The sequence below is a fragment of the Colobus angolensis genome, unplaced genomic scaffold (assembly GCF_000951035.1).
Source record: "Colobus angolensis palliatus isolate OR3802 unplaced genomic scaffold, Cang.pa_1.0 Scaffold146, whole genome shotgun sequence".
NCBI lineage: Eukaryota > Metazoa > Chordata > Mammalia > Primates > Cercopithecidae > Colobus > Colobus angolensis.
In genome coordinates, this window is record NW_012114555.1 from 3,581,846 (window position 1) to 3,606,216 (window position 24,371).

The following is a 24,371-nucleotide window of genomic DNA, read 5'->3' on the forward strand; positions in this document are numbered from 1 at the left end:
CCTCCCAAAGTGCTGGGATTACAGGCTTGAGCCACCGTGCCCGGCTCTCAATTTTTTACCTTCTAGATAATTCCATCCATAAACATGCTCCAGTTCTTCCCAAGATAAAAAGAAGAAAAAAACCCAGCAATTCTGCTTCCATCTACTGGCCACTCCCTTTACAGCAAAACTCCTCAACAGGCTATACTTGCTATCTTCTCTGCATCTGTTTATTCTGTATTGTACCAGTTCCCATCACTCCCCAAGGTGGCTCTTATCAAGGTCACTATCCTAATAATATTCTAAGACTCTATTCTATTCTTGGTGTTTTCCTTGCTTGACTTAGCATCTGTCAAACAATCCCTCGTTCCTTCTTGCAATGCCTTCTTCGCTCAGCCTGCAGGACGCCTACTCCTCTGGTTGTCCTGTCTCTCCCATCTCCTTTGCTAGTTCTTCATTGTCCCCATTCTGAAATCAGGTCGCTCCTGCTCTCTACGCACACTCATTACCTCATCCAGTCCCAGTCGGCTTTAAATAACACCAATGTGCTGATGGCTTCCAAATGCACATTTCCAGCCTGGACCCCTCCCCCTTGAACGCTAGTCTCACATAACTAACACTGTGCCGGACGGCTCCACCTGCAGATCTAATGGGCATTTCAAATTCCATATGCCTAACACACTGACAGGGTGGCCAAAATTAACATCACTGAGAGGGGTGGACGACGGACACTGTGTGTGCCGCTGGATATGGTAACTTGAGAAGGACACACCAACCATGTAGTATTTCTGGCCAGGGACGCATAACCTAAATATAATCATTTAAAAAAAATCAGACAACGCTAAAATGAGAAACATAAAATAAAGATATAGACATACATATACATACATACACGATGTGCTTCTTAAAGAAATGTCAACTTTTATAAAAGACCAAGAAAGTTTGAGAAACTGCTGAAAATTAAAAAGATACAACAACTAAAACGAATACGTGATCCTGAACTGCATCTTATCATACTGGACATATTGGGATAATTGCTAAAGGAAAATTGAACTGTAGGCTAATATACTGTATTAATGTTAAAATTCCTAAATTTGTTAATTGTACTATGGTTATGTAAGAAAATAATTTTGGCCGGGCGCGGTGGCTCAAGCCTGTAATCCCAGCACTTTGGGAGGCCGAGACGGGCGGATCACGAGGTCAGGAGATCGAGACCATCCTGGCTAACACGGTGAAACCCCGTCTCTACTAAAAAAAAAAAAAAACTAGCCGGGCGAGGTGGCAGGCGCCTGTAGTCCCAGCTACTCGGGAGGCTGAGGCAGGAGAATGGCGTGAACCCGGGAGGCGGAGCTTGCAGTGAGCTGAGATCCGGCCACAGCACTCCAGCCCGGGCGACAGAGCGAGACTCCGTCTCAAAAAAAAAAAAAAAAAAAAAAATTTATCCTTAGAAAATATGCACTGGCCGGGCGCGGTGGCTCAAGCCTGTAATCCCAGCACTTTGGGAGGCCGAGACGGGCGGATCACGAGGTCAGGAGATCGAGACCATCCTGGCTAACACGGTGAAACCCCGTCTCTACTAAAAAAAAAAAAAAACTAGCCGGGCGAGGTGGCAGGCGCCTGTAGTCCCAGCTACTCCGGAGGCTGAGGCAGGAGAATGGCATAAACCCGGGAGGCGGAGCTTGCAGTGAGCTGAGATCCGGCCACAGCACTCCAGCCCGGGCGACAGAGCGAGACTCCGTCTCAAAAAAAAAAAAAGAAAATATGCACTAAAGTATTCCAAGGAAAAGGCACCTGATAGAAACAACATATTCACCCATGTTTCAGAAAACAAAGTATATGATAAATATACTATAATATTTTTAAATGATGAATTAAGTAAAGGAGTACGACCGGAGTTGTCTTTATTATTCTTGTAATTTTTATGTAAAATTACTTCAAAATGCTAACTCTAAAGAAGAATCCAGTATGTCCAAACCAAACTCTTGATCTTATTCCACACTCCCCTCCCTAAACCTGCCCTCACATTTGTTCCCCCTTTCAGTAAATGTCAATTCTACTCTCTCAAGTACCAAGGCCCTACACTCATAATTATCTATGACTCCCTTATTATCACCTTCTACAAATAAGCATTGAGAAAATCTTGTTAATTATTCTCTCAAAATATATCCCAATCCTGACCACTTCAGATTCTGACCACCATTTCTCTCTTGGCTTCTGTCCTTGCCTATCTATGAGCTTTTCTCAACTGTGAGTAGCAAGAGGGATCTTTCTGACTCCTAACTCCCCAAGGGCTTCTCTTTACATCCAGAGTAAAGGCCAAAGTCCTAACAACTGCCCCACAGGCTCTATGCAACCTGGCCACCCTCTATCACCTGTCAATCTACCCCCTACCTTACTCTCATTCAATCCACTTCAGCTACAGTGCCCTTGTCCCTGCAACATGCCAGCCATGCTCCAAACTCAGGGCCTTCACACTTGCTGCCCCTTCCACCCCCAAACATCAACAGGGCTTGCTCCCTCCTGTCTCCTTCCCTCTCAGTGAGGCCTCCCTGACCACCTGTATGAAGTTGAATCCCCTACCTTATCATGCTCTAGGTCTTTGTTTCTTGCTTGGTTTTTCTCAACATTACTTATCACTGTATTTAAAATATAGTTAAGTGCTCAACAAATATTTATGGATATTTGACAATAGTCAAAAAACTCAGAAAATAAAAAAGACAAAGATATGAAAAACGTAAGAGAAAAAGAAGAGACACAGAAATCAATCCACCACAAATTCTAATATCTGACCAAACGGATTTCTAAAACAAAAATCTAGTTTAAAACAAAGAGAAAGCTTGGCGTAAAGGCATACTCCTGTAATCCCAAGTACTCGGGAGGCTGAGGCAAGCGGATCACTCGAGCCCAGGAGCTCAAGTCTAGCCCAGGCAACATAGAAAGACCCTGCCACAAAAATAAATAAATAACAATAAAGTAAATAAAAGAGGGAGGAGGAAATTATTAAAAGAATAATACAAGAGAATTCAGGTTAAAATGGCTTAATATGGCACAATGAATTAAAAGGCCCACACCTAAAAACAGTTATGACATTTCAACAGATCAAAAATAAACAGTAATGCTTTTACAGCTTTTTCAAAAGGAAAAACAACAACTATAAAGGGCTAAGAATCAGAAGCACCAGACCTTCCATCAGCAACAAAAAGCACAGAATCCTATGGAACTCTGCTTTTGAAGTTCTATGTGAAAAATCAATAACCCTCAGGGAATCCTAAACCCAGCTGTCAATTAAGTGTGAGGGTAGGAGAAAAAACACAAAAGGAGGTAAAGTTTACCTTCTATGTCTGCTTTTTGAGAAAGTTACTAGAGGATGTTTTCCAGCAAAATGATTAAATAAGCCAAGAAACAAAGGCAATCCTGGCAGTTCTGGGTCTAACCCAGGAGAGTAATGAAGAAAATGCCTGGGTGGTAGCCGTGCTGGAGAACTGGAGCACAACTGCGGGCTGAGGCAGAGGGGTGGGAGGCTAAAGAAGGCATCTGGAACAGGGGACTCCAGAGGTACTATACCACCCTTCAGAAGGGAAAGGACGGAAGGATGCAGAAAAGACAGACAATGCAAGAAAACAAGCAAGCCAAACAGTCTAAGAAAAACAAAACAAACAGTTAATTTCTAAAAACTGACAAAAGAAATGTGGCACAGTCATACAATTTAGAAATATGGAGGTAATCCATAGAAGAACTAAAAATAGAAGAGTTAAAATGATTCCCTCTGGGGAGAAGACCTGAGGTGAGGATGACCAGGACAGGAAAATACAGCTTTACTTTATAAAATCTCTGTGCTGCTGGCTTATTGGAATCCTATAAAGACATAATTGTGATAAAAATTTAAAAAATGATTTTAAGAGACTCATAATAGCTTACTAGGTTCTTATTTAGGTCAAAAGTGATGTATTCTTAGGTCAGTGATTCCAGGTACTCCCAATACTTACTGAAGAAGTTCATTTGCCTTGAGTATAAAAGAACCCACAGCAGTTATAGCATCTAAAGGGAAAAAATAAATAAATGTCATTTGTCAAATTAAGTAAACTGTTTAATGTATTCCACTGAGAAATTACATCACTACCTTCGATTCCTGCAGCATCTAGTCCAAGAGGTTCATATTTTTGCTTCCATGAAGCCATTCCTTTCAATTCACTTAAATGGTATAATAAAGACTCCGAGCCACTATCCAAACAGAGCAGAAACAAATTAGTATCATGACGATCATCAAGTGACTACCTTGCCTGAATACTTCTAAATTTTCAGAAATAAAAACTGAAAAGTAACTTTCATTTTCTTTCCATGAGAAATAATTATTTCTCAAAACTGTTCCTAAAAAGTGCAGCAGAACCATCTGGTCAATGTGACTACAGAGATAAACAAATGACAAGATCAAATTTTGTAAGATGATCAAATTGTGTTCCACAGTTAGTCCTGACCCTTTTAAGACAGTCGTATGGCCATCTTGTTCACCCAACTACTACACAGTCAATGTTCAATAAATATTTCTTAAGTTCCCATTTTAGGTCAGGTACCGTGCTAGATACCGGGGACATAACGGCGAGCACAATCAAAGGGTCTCATGGCACTGACAGTATAACAGGGAAGACAGTCATGACCACACAGTCATGCAGTGTACCATTCCAACCACTATAAACGCCTTGAAAGAAATACACAGGGTGAAGGCATAACAGAAGAACCCGAGCTAATCTGGGATTCAGAAAGGCTTTCCTGAAGGAATGAATGTGAGCTGAGAGCTGAAGAATGCATGTGAAGAACAAGGTGGGACAAGAGGAACATACAAAAGCCCTAGGTGGGAGACAAAACGTCAAGCTGGAGAAACTAAAAGGCCACCAGTGTGGATGAGGCAGAGAGGCAGGTATGCTAAAGGCCACACAAAGTTCTCCATTCTAGGGGAAGGCATTAGAAGTTTTTAGGCAAGAGAGAAATATGTTTAGCTCCACTGGGGAAAACATTCAAAGGACAATGTGTACTGAAAGAGCCCAACTAGTCCAGAGGGTGCTACAGTGGTCCAAGGGAGGGGTGATGTAGTTACGGCCAAGGACTCAGCATATAGGGATTTATCAAAATTTAAACCAACCACCACCTGGTGTGCTGGCTCACGCCTGTAATCCCAGCACTTTGGGAGGCCGAGGCAGGTGGATCACTTGAGGTCAGGAGCTCAAGACCAGTCTGGCCAACATGGTGAAACCCCTTCTCTACTAAAAGTACAGAAATTAGCCAGGCATAGTGATTCGCGCCTGTAATCCCAGCTACTTGAGAGGCTGAGGCAGGAGAATCGCTCAAACCTAGGAAGCGGAGGTTGTAGTGAGGTGAGATCATACCACTGCACTCCAGCCTGGGCAAGACTCCATCTTGAAAAAACAAAAAACCAAAAATCAAACAAAATAAATCAAACGCTCAGCATCTACTTGTAAACTGCTTCAATGAAGTAGCTATGGATAGAAAAAGCATGAGATTTGAAAATCTAGGATGAAGTCTTGGCTCTGACACTTAGTAACTGGGCCAGCCATATAACCGATTCTAAACTTCTGTTTCCTCTTGCGTAAAATCACCAACACCTTGCCAAGATATTAAATACATAAATATACAATATTCTTGGTAAACTGTAAAATGTTAATCTCACTGTTCAAAAAAGGGATATATGCCTTATTTCAAAATATACTTCATGCTTAGTTGATTAAGAAAAAAACCCAGATAGGGTCTAGCCTGGTGAAAAGATGTTGGAAAATTACTTCGAAAAGCAGAATTATTATTGACTCTTTCAATCTTGGGTACAGGAAGATTCTTCTCAAATGCCATGCAACAATTTTAGCTAGAAGATGCTTAAAAAGAGAATGACAGATGAAGAGAAGGCGGCAGAAAGAAGGCCAATGCCAGGTACGTGTGGATACAATATCAAAAAATTCTACGTCACCTTCATACCTCTGTAAGTGACTTATGACCAATTTTTGTATACTGGAGTATGATGACTCTATAGACTGGCCAAGCTTTTTTAAGCCCTAATTATAAGAAGAAAACATATTTAGCATAAAATCAGGATATTATATGCCACTCAAAAAAAAAATTAAGAATGTGTTCATAGCCATTTAAATACATAGATACATTAACTGCACCTTTACTGTCAACTGATTCATCAAGAGAGTCTGAAGTTCAGCACTACAATGAAAAACAAAGTATTTTTAGTCACTTCTCTACTGGAAATCTGAATGCATCACTTACAACTTGTAAATGTCAAAACACAAACAAGAAACAAAATAAATAGCCCAACAAAAACTTCTATGCATGTAACATCACATATACCCCATAAATATGTAAAACATTATATATCAATTAAAATATTATGTATCAATAAAAAAATCACATGCTATGACTATCAACTACTTTTCAAATAAATAATTACTGTTAAAAAAAAGCAGAAGCAGAAGCACCTAATCTGAGTTTACTACCTTGCTTTCCCCCATAACAGCAAGTGCATGAACTCATCTTGCACTGATGTGGTGGTGGTCTTTTCCTAGAAAAAAGTGAAAAAAAAAATTGTGATATATGTGTTTCTTAAATTACAAGCATATTTATTCAAAATTATAGGAGCATGACTCCCTTTCCTTGCCTTAAACTTTCATCAAATCCATAAAGTGATCATCTGAACATCAGTGACTAGAAGACAGCCAATCAGCTGTTCTAACACCTGCCCTTATTGTCAAAGCCCCGCCAGCTCCACTTCACAATCCTGTCCCCACTTAAGTTGTACCAATGGGGAAAGAACCCTTTTTGCAAATCTGAGAAAGCAGTTTGAAGTTAGACGAAGCCATTTGAAAGAAATCATGATCTTAACCTTTTATGAATCCAACATTTTTCTCGTGTACCTCAAAGTAAATACATACATAATGCATCAACTCTCTCCGTGGGAAACTTCAGCGGCTTTACCTGCACAAACTTGGTGAGACGAGAATCCATCTGCATTAGTATTTCTTCCCATGCTTCACACATACATGTTAGTGACAAATTTATATACTATTAGCAAAAAAGAAAAAAAATTGAAATGGTAAAAAATATTTAAACCAACTTGCTATCTAAATAATATGTACTTATGATCAAGTGTTTCAAAGAAATCTAGAATTTACTTTCAATCACTGTTTTATTTTTATTTATTTATTTATTAAGACAGTCTTGCTCTGTTGTTTAGGTTGGAGTGCAGTGACGCCATCTTGGCTCACTACAACCTCTACCTCCCAGGTTCAAGCGATTCTCCTGCCTCAGCCTCCCAAGTAGCTGGTATTATATGTGCGTGTCACCATGCCCAGCTAATTTTTGTATTTTTAGTAGAGACGGGGCTTCCCTATGTTGGCCAGGCTGGTCTTGAACTCTTGGCCTCAAGTGATCCGTCTGTCTCAGCCTCCCAAAGTGCTGGGATTATAGGTGTGTGCCACTGTGCCCAGCCTCAATCACTCTTTTAACTCAGTTAAGATGAAGAAAAAGACTATAGCTTGGTCATCACTTAACAATGAAACATTCCACTGATTCTTAGAATTTCATAATAAAACATTCTTAAATTTTTATCTGTTAAAACAAGTATCTCCAAAGCTTTTTATATAAGATATGTCTTATCTACACTAACTGTCAAAATACTGGTTTGGTCAACTATTCAATTTTCTAATAGGATCCTTAAAAAAATACTGATCTCTAGAAACCTTTAATATCAAATAAATTAATGACTGTGGTAGAATGAAAAACATGGCCACAATTTTTTTGTAGCTCCTCCAGTCAGATGTAGTAGAGTCAATTTCTTCAGCCCTTGAGTCTTGCTTTGACTAACAGAATGCAGCAGAAATAACGCTGTTGGCTCCAGGGCCTGAAACGTTTTTATAGGCTTCCACTTGTACCCTCGATGCCCCATTAACCACCACCATGTGGACAAGCCTATGCTGGCTTGCTGGAGTATGAAGGATGTGGAGTAGAGACAAGACGTCACAGCCAAGGGACACATATCAGCTGGCATGACCAAGTCTACTCAAGATCAGCTGAACCCTCCCCAGGTCACCCAAACATCTTGGCTGAGCTCAGCCTAAATCATCAACCTACAGAATTGGTAGGTAATTTGGGGTGAGATTATCATGAACAAATGTAAACTCATGTGAAGACTGTTTTTCCCACAATACTTTATAATGTAAATGGTATTTTATTTACGGGAATATTTTAAAAGATTTAAAGAGGAGGTGGAAAATAGGGTGGAGTGGAAGTAGGTTCTCAAATTAAACGTCTTTTTCCTGCTTTAATAGACCTTATAAGATTATCTATCAGACTAGACACCCCTACTTCAGACAGCTTTACAAAATTTTGAAGTGTTTTATTTACAGAACTTTAGAAGCCAATAATACATATTCACATAAAACAAGCTCTAAATAAATACCTGTAACAGAGCTGAAATATGAGTAAACTTTCTGGCCATCCGAGTTACTTCAGGTAAGAAAGAGTATAACAGATTGGTTTCAAGCTGTAAGATCAAAAGAGTAAAGTGAGTCACCATCAGATGCACTTGCTGCAAAGTATATAATTTAAAGAATGTAGGTCAAACTATGTATCAGAAAGACTATGTCAGAATTGTGCCCTCTTCAAGCAGAACGGTTAGGAAACTAACAGCACACAGCCTTAGGGTTTCCTAACCTACACACAACCATACACAAATCACTCTCTGGGTCATCAACCCCTTCCGTGTAGAGAGAATAAATGTAATATAACCTATTCTGCAACAGTATTACAAAGAATTTTTTTAATCACAAATATATGTAAAAACTTAAAGGAAGTATAAGGAATTAAAGGCTACTGATAAATATTGGGAAAATATCTATCAATGGTATATGAATTGTATCTCAATAAATTTGTCATCAAAAATTATCTGTTACCAACTTCACAGTAGTAGTGAATCATTTTATTATAACCCAAATGCAATCCTGGTGGTCACAGTTTCACATAACCTTAAGATGATGAGCAAATATGAACAACCATTACTATAGTGAACAGTAAATCAAGAGTTCTCTGATGCTCTGAACACAAAGAGAATGTTGGAAGGCATCACACACATTGCATCTTGCATCTTTTTTGTTCTACTTTTGTTTGAGAGTTCACACATACTTAAGTGGCTGGGATATTTAAGATGAAAACTTAGAGATGATTTCTTGGCAAGGCTATGATACTCTATGGGAGCCCAATTCGTTTCCTCAATCTACAATGCAGACAGCACACAATAAAGTGTTTTCCCAATATTAAGTGATCATTTTACACAAGATGCAATGTGCTAGTTAAGAGTACAGACTATGCAGCCAGATTGCCTAGCATCACTTTCCCATTCTGTGACATCAAGCAAGTTCTGAATTGTGTGTCCAAGTACTTACTTATAAAATGGGGATAACAACAGTATCTGCCTATTAGGATGCTGTGAAGATTCAAATCAATTGTTCTGAAGCATTCAGTATATGGCACATATTAAACAATCAATAAATATTAGCCTTTATTATTATCAGGGACAGTAGTCCTAAGCAAACACTTGGTACGAAGTCAAACTGGAATAGCAACAAATTAATATGGTCATTAACAGACCATCAAAACACTTTTTATGAAAACTGCATTGGAGCATGGGGAGAATAATACGGTATTCACTACAATAACACTCAATATATTAGGATGTAGAAATTCCAAGCTGATTTTTTTGTATTATTTTAATGATCATTACAATACAGTGAGATGTGGATAAAAACCTATATAAAACCTGTTAAATACATATTTAGTCTCTACTGTTATCAAGTTCCAATACTCACCTGAAAGTATGAAACTTCTGAAGCACCACTGGTAGAGACTTCTGTGACCACTGATAATGATTTCAAATCACTTGATAAACATAATGCAAGACAAGTTCCAGCAATCTGTAAAAGAGTCAAACCCCTTAGTATATTATCATTGCTAGGTTGAATCTGATTATCATGCAGAAAGCAAAAATTCAGAGCTTTAAAAAGCAGAAGCATATACTCCGAGCTCCAACCACACACATGGAGCAGATGAAGGTAGGTGTCTGCCTGCATGTACCTTTCTAGTTACAAGGCCACAAAAACAACCTGGTTCCCTCACCCCTACCCAAGTCTCAAATCAAGTGCCGGAGAAACAACATATTCCACAGAGCCTACAATATTTTCTGCCCCTTTTGGGAGTGGTAAGAGTCAGATGAAAAAGCTATGGAGAAGACCGAGACATAGCAACTATAGTAGATTCAGTACTGGACTTAAGAATGCTTCTGAAGATTTACATTCCAATCACAAATTGAAGCTCTTTTACATCTCACACTAGAAAAACATTAAATCATAATCAAGTGTATCATACTAATATTTCTGTTAAAGAAAAAAAAAAAAACAACTTGACTAATTCCACAAATAGCTCCCAGTCTTTATAGACATATCATAATTATTTTATCTTACTGAGAAAATTATTCTCTGAACATTTAATTCTGAAAACCGAGACTGAAAAAAAACCTGGTGTTTTATTCTTTTTCCATAAGTACCTAGTATATTCTAAGAGAAATAATTTAGAAAGAGAAAATTTTAAAGAACTCTTACCCCCGTGACTCGAGCAATTTTAAACATTCCATAAGCATAAAGCTCAATAAATCCAGAGCTTCCTCCAAGGACAAGAATATTAAGCCTAATTAAAAATAATGCAACAAGCTGAGAACGAATCAACAACACAGATGATTACATTCTTAAACCAAGATATAAATTATTACTGCTTTCATATAATCTACATGCTAAAGCTCCCCTGCAGAGGAAAGTGAAACATCAAATCCACTAACACTCAATATTCAGCCGTATCAAGTTTATTCCTTTTTTCAAAGAACATAAATTTCCTCTAGCCTAAAAAAAACCAGCTTATGGTAAAATAAGAATATGTTATTTTAATAACAACTATATTTATGCACCATCAATAACAAAACAATCCTTTTACCAGCTAATACAAAGTGCCATCAGTTTTATCATGGTTATGATGCTAAATATATTAAATGGGCTTAAAAAACATGAATACTTAAATTTTAGAAACTCTAGTACTTATATCCTTTTATTTATTAAACATATGTGCATATTATTATTAAAACTTGATAAAACAAAAGGCCACACAATAAAAACAATAATAGATATTAAAGTCTATATATTGTTTGAAGGTATTAATGTCAACAATGAGGCCAGATGTGGTGGCTCATGCCTGTAATTCCAACACTTTGGGAGGCCAAGGTGGGTGGATCTTCTGAGGTCGGGAGTCTGAGACCAGCCTGGCCAACATGGTGAAACCTCACCTCCACTAACAATACAAAAATTAGGCCGGGCACAGTGGCTCACGCCTATAATCCCAGCACTTTTGGAGGCCAATGCAGGTGGATCACGAGGTCGAGAGATCAAGACCATCCTGGCCAACATGGTGAAACCCTGATCCTACTAAAAATACAAAAGTTAGAAAGGCCTGGTGGCGGGCGCCTGTAGTCCCAGCTACTCGGGAGGCTGAGGCAGAAGAATCACTTGAACCAGGAAGGCGGAGGTTGCAGTGAGCCGAGATCGCACCACTGCACTCCAGCCTGGATAACAGAGACTCCATCTCAAAAAAAAACAAAAACAAAAAAACAATGAAATAAAATGGCAAATTAAGGATTTGTTCTTAAAGCTTCTGAAAACTGCCTCAAATATGAAATAACTTTAAGAAATTAGACTTATTTATCTGTAAGACTTACCTGACGTCTCCCAAGAGCTTAATAATTTCATCAGAATTTTCCTCACTAAAATATACAAATAAATTGGGTCATCTTTCAATTCTATCTTTCTAATAACAACAGATTATCTTACTTGAAAACAAGAAAAGGCATATCTTACCTAAATATTTTTGAGGTGTTGCTATAGCTAGAAGGAAACAGATTAAGGTAAAAAATACTCTTAGCAAAAATACGTATTTTAAAATGCATGAGAAAATTGTCAGTGTTAAAAGCAGAAGAAAGTGAAATCTGCAAGATTAATTTCAAAGAAACCAGTGATACATACTTTTTTGGCAGTGTAGGTAGTTTAGGTAAGAGGAGATTTGATTCATCCTCAGCATTATAAAATGATGTGAGAACACTAAAAAGGAAAAAATGAAAGTATTATAAAAAACACCAAAGACTTTACTTCTCTTACCATTAAAAATACCAATTTTTTAAAAAGATACCCAGTTTTACAACATTATCAAGTAAACAGATGCCACAAATACTATACAGTTATAGTCAGTTTAACAGTCCCAAACGAGAAATTGAAAAGTAGGAATTTCCTTGTTATTTTAGGGGAAAAAAAAAATCAGCCTGCACACTTTAGAGAAATGATAATAAACATTTTTCTTAGCATATCAAATGCATTCATACTCAGATACTGAGAATTTATGATTTCTTAACTCTCATTTAAGAACTCACACTAAACATATGACTACTAAGAGTAATTTTAAAGAACACTGCAATTACCCTACCTTCTATTTATGAGACAGAGTCTCACCCAGGCCGGACTGCAGTGATGTGATCATGGTTCACTGTAGCCTCCACCTCCAGAGCTAAAGCCATCACCCTGCCCCAGCCTCCTGAGTAGCTGGGACTACAGGTGCAAGCCACCACACCCAGCTAATATTTTTTATTTTTTTGTAGACGTGGGGGTCTCATTATGTTGCCCAGACTGGTCTGAAACTCCTGGTCTCAGGCAATCCTCCTGCCTCAGCCTCTCAGAGTGCTAGGATTACAGGCATGAACCACTGTGCACGGCCTACTGTATGATTTAATTATTGGTTCTATGACTTATATACACTTGTGGATTTAACAGATATATGAAACTACACCATGGCTTTTGAAATAGTCTTATTTTCCCCCTTTTCTTTCCCAATTCTAACTCCAAATAAGGTTGGAAATAAATGAGTGAGCAAGTAAAAAAATGGTGATTTAGCAAGTATTTTTTCCTACTTTAACAAAAAGGAGCTGTCTTAAGAGACCCTGGAATCTCCACATAACATTTCTAAACTGTCAGTAGGAAGTATGTTGGGAATACACATAGCAGATAACTGGGCTGGAATAGGACTTACATGGTATGCTCTGACCCTCTAACCTTCTACAGATTGACATAACCATTTGTAATCCTTCATGATCTGATGATGGATTTATCACTCTGGGTTATCCGCAGTGAATTTCAAACCCCAGGTCAAACCCTTGTCATCCAATTCTTTCAGGCTTCCCTTAGGAAAGCTGGCAATTAATATTCAGGATTTACAAATTCATTTGATACTAACTTAGTATAACTTAATTAGAAAGGAAAAGTTAATACAAAGAAAATTACCGTATTTCCCCAAAAAAGAAAAACAATTTTTGTTTTCAGAATTAGCCAAAACCACTGATTCCTCCAGCCTTCTTCACTATAACCCTGGTGTATTACTTGACTATACAGACTAAGGCAGAATTATTTTTATGAAACAAGGAAACTATCAGGACCATGGACAAAGAAAAAACCTATTCAGCATTAGAACAGAAGGCTCAACTTAGCACTTTTCATATTCTAAGAATACTTGCTGAGACAAAAAAAGTTCAGATGATATAAATCATGAAATGGAAATTAATATATGTATTAATTAACATAACTTTAAAATTACTGATTGGCAAATTGAGGTTGTTTTCCATTTCACCATTTTATGGAGCTTTGTTTTTTGTCTCAGTAACTATTTTTGGAGTATGAAATGACTAGAAAGAGGAGAAAACTCTTAGCTATTCAGGTTTACTGCTCCAATAAGAAAATACAGGCCTATCTCCTTCAACTGTGCTTCCCTTCATCCTGCTTCCCAGATACTGCATTTTGCACAAATTAAAAGTTTGTGGCAACCCTGTGTCAAACAAGTCTATCAGCCAAGCAAGTCTATCAGCCAAGCAAGTCTACTGGAGTCCTTTCTCCAGCAGCCATGAGCTCACATGTGCTTCTGTGTCACATTTTGAAATATTTGCAATACTGCAATTTTTTTCATTATTATAGTATTTGTTATGGTGATTTGAGGTCAGTAATCTTTGATGTTACTATTGCAATCGTTTTGGGGGTACCACAAACCATGGCCATATAAAGTGGTGAGCTTTGGCCGGGTGTGGTGGCTCACACCTGTAATCCCAGAGCTTTGGAAGGCCGAGGAGGGCAAATCACTTGACAGGAGTTCGAGACCAGCCTGGCCAACATGGTGAAACCCTGTCTCTACTAAAAATATAAAAATTAGTTGGGCATGGTGGCACACACCTCTAATTCCAATTACTCAGGAGGCTGAGGCAGGAGAATCACTTGAACCCTGCAGGCAGAGACTGCAGTGAACCAAGATTGCATCACTGCACTCTGGCCTGGGTGACAGAATGATAACTGTGTCTCAAAAAATAAATAAATAAGGCCAGGTGCTGAGGCTCATGCCTGTAATCCCAGCACTTTAGGAGGTCGAAGTGTGCGGATTACCTGAGGTTGGGAGTTCAAGACTAGCCTGACCAACAAGGAGAAACCCCATCTCTACTAAAAATACAAAATTAGCTGGGCATGGTGGCGCATGCCTGTAAATCCAGCTACTCGCGAGGCTGAGGCAGAAAAATCACTTGAACCTGGGAGGCGGAGGTTGTGGTGAGCTGAGATGGCGCCACTGCACTCCAGCCTGGGCAATAAGAGCGAAACTCCGTCTCAAAAATAAATAATAAATAAAAATAAATTTCTAAAAATGGAGAGATGTGAGTGTTCTGACTGCTCTACTGACTGGCCGTTCCCTCTCTCCCTTCCTTCGTACAGGACTCCCTATTCCTTGAGACACAATATTGAAACCAGACCAGTTAATATCCCTACAATGACCTCTAAGTGTTCAACTGTCTCACTTTAAATCAAAAGCTAGAAGTGATTAGGCTTAGAGAGGAAGGCAGTCGAAAGCCAAGATTAGGCCAAAAGCTAGGCCTCTTTTGCCAGTGTGCCAAGTTGTGAATTCAAAGGAAAAGTTCTTAAAGGAAATTAAATGTGCTACTCCAGTAAATCCAAAAATAATAAGAACGTGAAATAGCCTTACTGCTGATATGGAGAAAGTTTTAGTGATCTGGACAGATGATCCAACCAGCCACAACATTCTGTTAAGTCAAAACCTAATCTAGAGTAAGGCCCCGACTCTCTTCAATTCTATGAAAGTGCTGAGAGGAAGCTGCAACAAGTTATCCAGAATATCCAGCTAAATGACTGAAGAAGGTGGTTACATTCAACAACAGATTTTCAATGGAGAAGAACAGCCTTTTATTGGAAGATGCCATCAAGGATTTTCTATTTATTTATTAAAATATATATATCTCATATATGCATATATATGTATATATATGATATATATATGCGTGTGTGTGTGTGTATATATATATACGTATTTTTAAGCCAGTGAAATATAGCACCATCTAGGACTTTCATAGCTAGAGAGGAGTCAATGACTGGCTTCAAAGCTTCAAAGGTATAAGCTGATTCTTTTGTTAGGGGTTAACACAGCTGGTAACTTTCAGTTGAATCCAAAACTCATTTACTGTTCTGAAAATCCTATAGTGCTTAACAATTATGCTAAATCTATCCCATCTGTGTTTTATAAATGGAACAACAAAGCCTAGACGACAGCATATATGTTTACAGCATGGTTCACTAAATGTTTTAATCCACTACTGAGGCCTACTGCTCTGAAAAAAGGTTCCTTTCAAAATATTACTGCTCATTCATGACTGGTCACCCAAGAGCTCTGATAGAGAGATATAAGTTAATGTTGTTTTCATGCCTGTTAACACAACAATCCATTCTGCATCACATGGGTTAAGTAGACTGTCTTGTTTTTTGTTTTTTTTTGAGACAGGTCACTCTGTCACCCAGGTTGGAGCGCAGTAGTCCACTTACAGCTCACTGCAGCCTCAACCTCCTCAGGGTCAGGTGATCCTCCCTCCTCAGCTTCCTGAGCAGCTGGGACTATAGCTACTATGCCTGGCTAATTTTTTTTTTTTTTTTTTTTGAGATGGAGTCTTGCTCTGTCGCCCGGGCTGGAGTGCAGTGGCCAGACCTCAGCTCACTGTAAGCTCTGCCTCCCGGGTTTACGCCATTCTCCCGCCTCAGCCTCCGGAGTAGCTGGGACTACACGCGCACACAACCACGCCCGGCTAGTTTTTTGTATTTTTAGTAGAGACGGGGTTTCACCGTGTTAGCCAGGATGGTCTCGATCTCCTGACCTCGTGATCCGCCTGTCTCGGCCTCCCAAAGTGCTGGGATTACAGGCTTGAGCCACCGCGCCCAGCCTGCCTGGCTAATTTTTAAGAGGGTTTCACCATGTTGCCCAGGCTGCTCTTGAACTCCTGAGCTCAACTGATCTGCCCATCTTGGCCTCCCAAAGTGCTGGGATTACAGGCATGAGCTGCCATGCCTGGTCACCTTTCAAGTCTTATTATTTCAGAAAAACATTTCATAAAGCTAGAGCTGACATAGATAGTGATCACTCTGATGGACCTGGGCAAAGCAAATTGAAAACCTTCTAGAAAGGATTCACCATTCTCGATGCCATTAAGAACATTCACAATTCATGGGAAGAAGTCAAAATATCAACATTAACATGAGTTTGGAAGAAGTTGATTCCAACACTCATGGATGACTTTGGGGGTTCAAGAGTTCACTGGAGGAAGTAACTGCAGATCTGGTGGAAATAGCAAGAGAACCAGAATTAGAAGTGGAGCCTGAAGATGGGACTGAACTGCTGCAATCTCAGGACAAAACTTGAACAGATAAGGAGTTGCTTCTTATGGATGAGCAAACAAAGCGCTTTGTTGAGATGGAATTTAGTCCTGGTAAACATGCTATGAGCAATGTTCAAATGACAAAGGATTTAGAATATTCCATAAACTTAGTTGATAAAGCAGCAGTAGAGTTGGAGAGAGCTGACTCTAATTTTGAAAGAAGTTCTACCTTGGGTGAAATGCTATCAAACAGCATTTCACGCTACAGAGAAATCTTTCCTGAAAGAGCCAACTGATGTGACAAATTCCACCATTGTCGATGTTAAGAAATTGCCACAGCCACCTTAACCTTTGGCTGCCACCACCCTGATCAGTCAGCAGCCATCAGCACCAAGGCAAAACCCTCCACTTCCAGTGAGATCACCACTCACTAAAAGTTCAGATGATCATTAGCATTTTTTAGCAATAAATTATATTTTAACTAAGGTACATACTTAATTTTTTTAGACATGATGTCATTGCACACTTAAATGTACGATAGCATAGTACAAACATAACTTTTACATGCACTGAGAAACCAAGAAATTCAAATGACTTGCTTTTATCGCAATGTTCATTTTATTGCAGTGGTCTGGAACCAAGCCCACAGTATCTCTGAGGTATGCCTATAGATGTTTATCAGAAGGAAAAAAAAATCTAAGAAAGCATTAAAAAATTTCATCTTGATAAACTGAAACCAAAATTTAAATGCAACACACATACACTTAATACTCAGATACTCCTAAGTTTCCATTTAAAAAAATTAAAATCTCATGAATATCCTATGCCTACATACGTTTTTCTAATTACCTGCTTTCTACTGTCACTTCCATCCAATGCATACAGGAAACTGGAGCCTCCACGGAAAAAGAGTGTAAGCTCTCAGGTTTTTCTACGTCACACAAAACAATTTTCTTGGTATCAGCAAGAGCAAAGGCCAAAACTAAAATAAGAAAAAACAATCAGAATAAATTAGTGTAACATCTGAGAAAAATAAATGGGTATTTCACTTATTGCCCAGTTTTACTCTTTTAAGTTCATCTTAATCATGGCAATGTTTGACCTAAACATCCTTCAACATTTTAAAAACTAAAAAAGAAAGATTTGCATATATTGTAGTTACATTATTATCTAAGCTTATTTTCAAGTGCTCAAACTTTATAGGATATCTACTACTTTCTCACGTATCACACTTAACGTCTTACACATCAAAGTCTCCAGACTGAAACCCTGTTGTCAAGCAGAAAATACAAAAGAGGCTTCCACAAATAAACAATTATATCTTATCACATGTCTAAAAGGTAAGCGGTGATTCCATCTGCTTTGTTCTTGGAATGCTTTTTATTCCTCTTTTATGTTTCTAAACCATGGTGGGAAACGAGGCCATTAAACACACATAAATCTTTGAGTGTGGCTGAATTTTCTAGTATGGTTTCTGTACGCAAGTCATTATTTCTTCCTAATGTGCAATTTAAGAATTTAAGAATTTCCAAAAAGAGAGCAGTGAGTTTCACCGCATATCACCATCACATGCAGCTTTGCCAGATGTGAACCAATCCCAGCCTTCTTAAAAACAATTTAAAACAAACTTGATCATTATCTTTTTTTTTTTTTTTTTTGAGACGGAGTCTCGCTCTGTCACCCAGGCTGGAGTGCAGTGGCCGGATCTCGGCTCACTGCAAGCTCCGCCCCCCGGGTTTACACCATTCTCCTGCCTCAGCCTCCCAAGTAGCTGGGACTACAGGCGCCCGCCGCCACGCCCGGCTAGTTTTTTGTAGTTTTTAGTAGAGACGGGGTTTCACCGTATTAGCCAGGATGGTCTCGATCTCCTGACCTCGTGATCCGCCCGTCTCAGCCTCCCAAAGTGCTGGGATTACAGGCTTGAGCCACCGCGCCCGGCAACTTGATCTTTATCTAACAAAAAACATATTTTACTGTCCAAAAACATGAGATTTTTAAAAAATGAGTAACACAACTACTTAAATACATTTTAACACACATTTTATGATTTATCTTTGAGATTCCATGTTTTTGAATGATTTAGAGCAAGATCTCATAACTTTACTTATAAAAGTCCTCTAATCTTACACATATTCTACGTATACTCCAAGCAAAATGACTACAGAATGCGCATAGAATGTTTAAGACATTCCTGGAAATTCCATTTTGGGACTTAATCTAAGGAGCTACTGGCAAAGTTCTTCCCAGTGTTCAGAATGTTTACACAGCATTGTTTATCAAAGCTAAAAATTGAAAACCATCTAAATATCTGGGAACAGGTTTAGTAAATTTAGTAAATTTAGTAATTTAGTAGATAAATACAGTGGGTTAGTATGCAATTAACATTAATGTGGTAAATCTATCCACACTGACATGGGAAAAAGTGAGTGGGAAAAAGAAAAAGCTATACAACAAAATGGCATGCACCAAATAACTGTCTTTTGATAAAACTACATATAGATCTCTACATGTATGTATTTTATCGGGAAATATTGGAAAAGATGTTCACCAAAACAGAACAATTGTCATCTCTAAGTGATCTGCTTTCAGGGATTTTTTTTTTTTGAAACAGAGTCTTACTCTTGTAGCCCACGCTGGAGTGCAGTGGTGTGATCTCGGCTCACTGCAAACTCCACCACCTGGGTTCAAGCAATTCTCTGCCTCAGCCTCCTGAGAAGCTGGGATTACAGGCGCCTGCCACCACACCTGGCTAATTTTTGTATTATTAATAGAGATGGGGTTTCACCATATTGGCCAGGCTGGTCTTGAACTACTGACTTCATGATCCACTTGCCTCAGCCTCCCAAAGTGCTGGGATTACAGGCATGAGCCACCGCACTCAGCCTAGGGAATTTTTAAATACTTATTTATATTTATCTAGGGACAAAATTAAGCAATGAGGGCCAGCTGCAGTGGTTCACACCTGTAATCCCCAAACTCTGGTAGGCCAAGGTGGGCGAATCACTTGAGGCCAAGAGTTCGAGACCAGCCTGGCCAACACAGTGAACTCTTGTCTCTACTAAAAAACACAAAAATTAGCCAGGGATGATAGTGCACACCTGTAGTCTCAGTTACTCAGGAGGCTGAGGGGGGAGAACTGCTTGAACCCAGGAGGTGGAGATTTCAGTAAGCCCAAGGTTGCAGTGAGCCGAGATCGCATCACTGCACTGCACTCTAGCCTGGGCGACAGAGTGAGACACCGTCTGGGGGGGGAAAAAAAAGCAATGAGGAGCACATATGTTACAAAAACAATTCACTTTTTTCTTAAAGCACCAATAAAATTTTTAAATAGTTTATATTTATCTACAGAAAAATTAAGCAAAGAACAACACATATTTTACAAAAACAATTTGCTTTTTTCTTAAAGTACCAATGATACAAATGAACTTTAAATTGTAGTTTACAGCATTTTACTGCACTGATCGTATGTGTACAACAGTTCCAATACGGACTGTCATTGTAAAAACATTGCATGGAGAAGGAGAGTTCAGTCACCAGAGCCATAACAGGCTATAACATAAGAGGGTGCCAGAAGAAAGATCACACACAGAAATGGAAGGTATGGGGCCAAAGCTGATAGTGCCTCAGGTGAGGCAAACACACACGCACCAAGGGAATATGTGCCACCCATTTCGTGCGAAAATATATTGTGAAAGAAGAAGGCCATGATGGCTTTGAACTCACTCACTGGCGAGTGGCAAGTAGTGCTTGGGCCAAATAATACGGGACAAGATGACAGTGGAAAGAACAAAACCAAAACATTTTGTATATTCCATCAGATTTCACTTTGGAGTTATCTCTGCCGAGAAGCTAGATTTTATTTAAGAAATATCTTTGCCAAGAAACAAGATAGCAGAATTACTCTGAGTTCTATAAAAATATTTTAAGGCTTTTTTTTTTTTAAAGTTCTCAAACTGATGTTTATAACTCTAACATATACTAAGAACAATAAATCCTTTCTGAAAATGGGCTTTACAGAACACTCTTTGTGAAAATAAAAACATATATTTTGTAATATTATCATTACGTTTGCCATCTGGTCTCCATGCCAGACACGTCACCTCCTTTCCTGTATTTTCATTTGGCGGAAAACTCCAAACTCGATGAAAACTGGCCAGTCGATGAAGTAAAACCTAAGATAAAGCAGATATAATGGCAGGAAATTAAAAATCCATTTCCAAAAATAAAATAAACTTAGATCCTTACTAAAAATTTTTTTTAAATGACCATCTCTCACTTAGGTATCAGAAAAATAGAAAAAGACAACAGTGTCTGATGAACACAAGGTCTTTTAAAACAAATGGGTGAAACAAGGTCTAATTTAATCCTGTACCTAATCTTTTTTTGTTTTGTTTTGTTTTGAGACAGAGTTTCGCTCTTGTTGCCCAGGCTGGAATGCAGTGGCGCAATCTCAGCTCACCGCAACCTCCGCCTCCTGGGTTCAGGCAATTCTCCTACCTCATCCTCCCGAGTAGCTGGGATTACATGCATATGCCACCACACCCGGCTAATATTTTATTTTTAGTAGAGATGGGGTTTCTCTATGTTGGCCAGGCTGGTCTTGAACTCCTAACCTCAGGTGATCCACCTGCCTTGGCCTCCCAAAGTGCTGGGATTACAGACGTTAGCCACCGCGCCTGGCCCTGTATCTAATCTTTTATGTCAACGGGAGACTTACCTTTTATAAAGAAGAAGGCTGTCCAAGGTGACAACCAAAAAAGAAATAAAAGAACACAAACACCACTAAAAAGGTAGCTAGCTGTAATATAGTCAAATTATACTAAGCTTGGAATTCGTCCACGTGGCACCTAATTTCAGCTGTGTCACTAAATAGCCATAGATCTTAGACAAATCACTTAACCATTCTAAATCTCCATTTCCACACCAGTAAATTCCCACCTTGGAAGGTCAAAATGTTGCCCAAGAGCTCTACGACTGCCCCTGTAGCAGCTTCTATACAACCACTGACAGTAAGGAAGAAAAGGCCTCACAAAATGCACATGCTCCTCCAAGACCCCTCCCCATCTCCATACTCAGCTTCATCACCATGACCCTTCCTTATCTCACAGCTCATAGCACCCTTCACTCCAGGTTACATCATCTCCTGGACTTGACCCTCTCTTTCCTAAAACCATTCCTGCCATTCCTTATTTCTGAAACCCTTCCTCTGTGCTTTCTACAGCTCACGGTCAGGTGTCATCATGAAATTAATATCTTCATACTTTTCTCTGAAACGTGCCTCTCACCTGAGGACAATGCTTCCCTGCAGCCTTGCTAGGCGGTGGCCATTTTGTATCCCACAGCCCCTGTATAGCTACTCTTGGGCAGGAGATGAAGTAGCAGTCTTCCTTGATGCCTGATGCCACTTCTTCTCTTCTTGAAAATCTCCTAACTTTGAATCACATGTAATCACACCATACCACCGCTATCCCTCTTAACTGCAGTCCTCTACAGACCCCTAGGCCATTCCCCTCATTCCTTGAAGATCTGGATACCTGGCTCGCTCATGCTTTCTAGCAACACACTCAGCCTCATTTTTGGTGATTGCAAGAGCTATGATGTCCTAGCTCTCAATTACCTCTCCTCCAGTGATCATATCTTCTGCTGCACTCAGCCACTCGCAGGGTCACACCCCTGGCCTGGTCATTACCAGCAACTGCAGGGCCACCAAAATCTCCATTTCAAACTTCCCACTTTCCATCCACCGCCCCTCTTTCCAGCTCATCTCTACAACACTCAACTCCAATTCTTTGACCTCACCAGGATACAGTCTATTGAATCTACCACCTATTTACTGTCCCTCTCCCCTGCCTTCACTTGCCTCCTTCATCAGGTTAGAACCTAAAGTTCAGAAACACAATCACTCCCCTTGCACATAACTTCAACTCTCTTTCATCTTTCTCTTGCTTTGCCATACTTGCAAAACAACAATACTGGTTAAACCCAACGATGCCTGCACCCACACAGCCGAACAGAACTGAGCGAGACACATACAACCTCATTCAACCAGTGTCTCAAATAACAACACCGATCTTGTGTGGCTCTTAACACTGACTGGCAATCCTATTAGGCTTCCCAATTCCACTTGCCTTGTGAGCTTTTTCATACCTCTTCTTTCTCAAACTTCCAATATATTCTTCTCCATCTTCACCCATAGACAATACCCTTGCTTCTTCACTGAGAAAATGGATATAATAGTGCCCTCTATCACACCTACCCATCTGATTGCACGGATGTGCCTCCTGTCTACCTTCCCTCCTACTTCTGTGGCTGTACCACCTGCTGCTCTCTAGAGCCACAACAGAGCTTCAGAGCATCCCGGCAGTGGAGGGAGACGAGATTTCATGGAGGGCCCTGAAAAATTAGACATCAATACCCCGGGGACTGGATCATGGTAGGTAACCTGGTGCTGTAGTCTGCAGGGTGCTACGATTTCCTTATCATCTAGTTTCCAAATTTGGCTCCATACAACTCTCACCTGGCCAGATAACTCTCAAGCCAGAGACGGAAAGATGCACAGGTGAAGGTTTCCTTACAAAATGGCTGGCAGGTAATAACTCTCAGCAGAAAGTTGGGTACAACTGGCTTATACTCGATGAAGTTTAATGTGAACAAGAAATGGTGATAACACTCACGCACGTTCTCTCTGGACTCCAATGTATCCCTTCCTTGTCCAACTTAAAGGTATTTTTAGTGGTGGTTATCCTACCCGTAGTATAAAACGTGCACAAGAGAAACCAGATTCTTAAATATATCCTCTGTGGCAGCTACATGCATGCACTTCTGCAGCTGAAGTTTGATAATAACTCTTCCTTCTGCCATTAAAACTGTAAGCAAACTTAGGGCAGGGTCCCCGGATCTACCACTATGTCTAGCTCATGAGTGGCACATCGTGCGTTTTAAAAGTTCATTTAATTAATAAACCAACGAGTGAAGACGACTTGGGGAAGCAGGATTGCGTGAGGTGTTAAGCTGTGTGAAAACTGTTACTTTAGCCATAAAAGTACTGCAAATAGCACAGACATCACCTTTCGCATATATACTTAAAGTTTGCTGCCGTCCTGGGAGGCAAGGGAGGGGTAGCAGGTGGCCCGCCATGTCTGCAGAAGGAGAAACTGAGGCTCCGGCCGCCTGTGGCCCGAAAGAACAGGCTCGAGCTCGGTGTTCTTGGGACCCCGGGAGCAGACCCAGCACAGGCAGGCTCCCGCCGGCTCACTCACCTCGCCCGCTGTGTTGGCCAAAGCAATGAGATCCCGCTTGGGCGACCAGACCAGGAAAATAATCTCCTGTGGGAGCTGCTTCTCTCCCACCACCCGGAAGGACGGGAAACAGGTCGGAAAACGCAACATGGGGACGGCCCTGCAACGACACCCCAGTAAGAGGCCGGCAGGAGCTTCCGGCCCTCCACGAGGAGCCCCGACCGCGGCTGTACCTGCAAGAGTCCCCACCGGCGACTAACACAGCCCCAGCGACCTCACCCCTCCCTCTGCCGGCCGCGCGCCACAGCCTCCAGACC

General features: G+C 40.0%; 1 protein-coding gene across 2 annotated transcripts in view; it reads right to left on the reverse strand.

The window, feature by feature from the left end:
• Nucleotides 1-24,365, reverse strand: part of ANAPC4 (anaphase promoting complex subunit 4) — a 44,915-nt gene extending 20,550 nt beyond the window's left edge. For both annotated transcript variants that reach the window (XM_011935646.1, XM_011935644.1), the window contains exons 1-16: nt 24,288-24,365; nt 24,076-24,214; nt 20,883-20,988; nt 17,666-17,798; nt 12,105-12,179; nt 11,940-11,966; nt 11,801-11,845; nt 10,641-10,725; nt 9,852-9,956; nt 8,447-8,530; nt 6,964-7,050; nt 6,486-6,550; nt 6,153-6,195; nt 5,962-6,038; nt 4,100-4,200; nt 3,966-4,017 (exon numbers count right to left, since the gene is read on the reverse strand). In XM_011935646.1, coding sequence (XP_011791036.1) covers nt 3,966-4,017; nt 4,100-4,200; nt 5,962-6,038; nt 6,153-6,195; nt 6,486-6,550; nt 6,964-7,050; nt 8,447-8,530; nt 9,852-9,956; nt 10,641-10,725; nt 11,801-11,845; nt 11,940-11,966; nt 12,105-12,179; nt 17,666-17,798; nt 20,883-20,988; nt 24,076-24,204 — 1,214 coding nt within the window. In that variant the 5' untranslated portion in view covers nt 24,205-24,214; nt 24,288-24,365. The remainder of the gene's footprint in view (nt 1-3,965; nt 4,018-4,099; nt 4,201-5,961; nt 6,039-6,152; nt 6,196-6,485; nt 6,551-6,963; nt 7,051-8,446; nt 8,531-9,851; nt 9,957-10,640; nt 10,726-11,800; nt 11,846-11,939; nt 11,967-12,104; nt 12,180-17,665; nt 17,799-20,882; nt 20,989-24,075; nt 24,215-24,287) is intronic.
• Nucleotides 24,366-24,371: the final 6 nt, after the last annotated feature.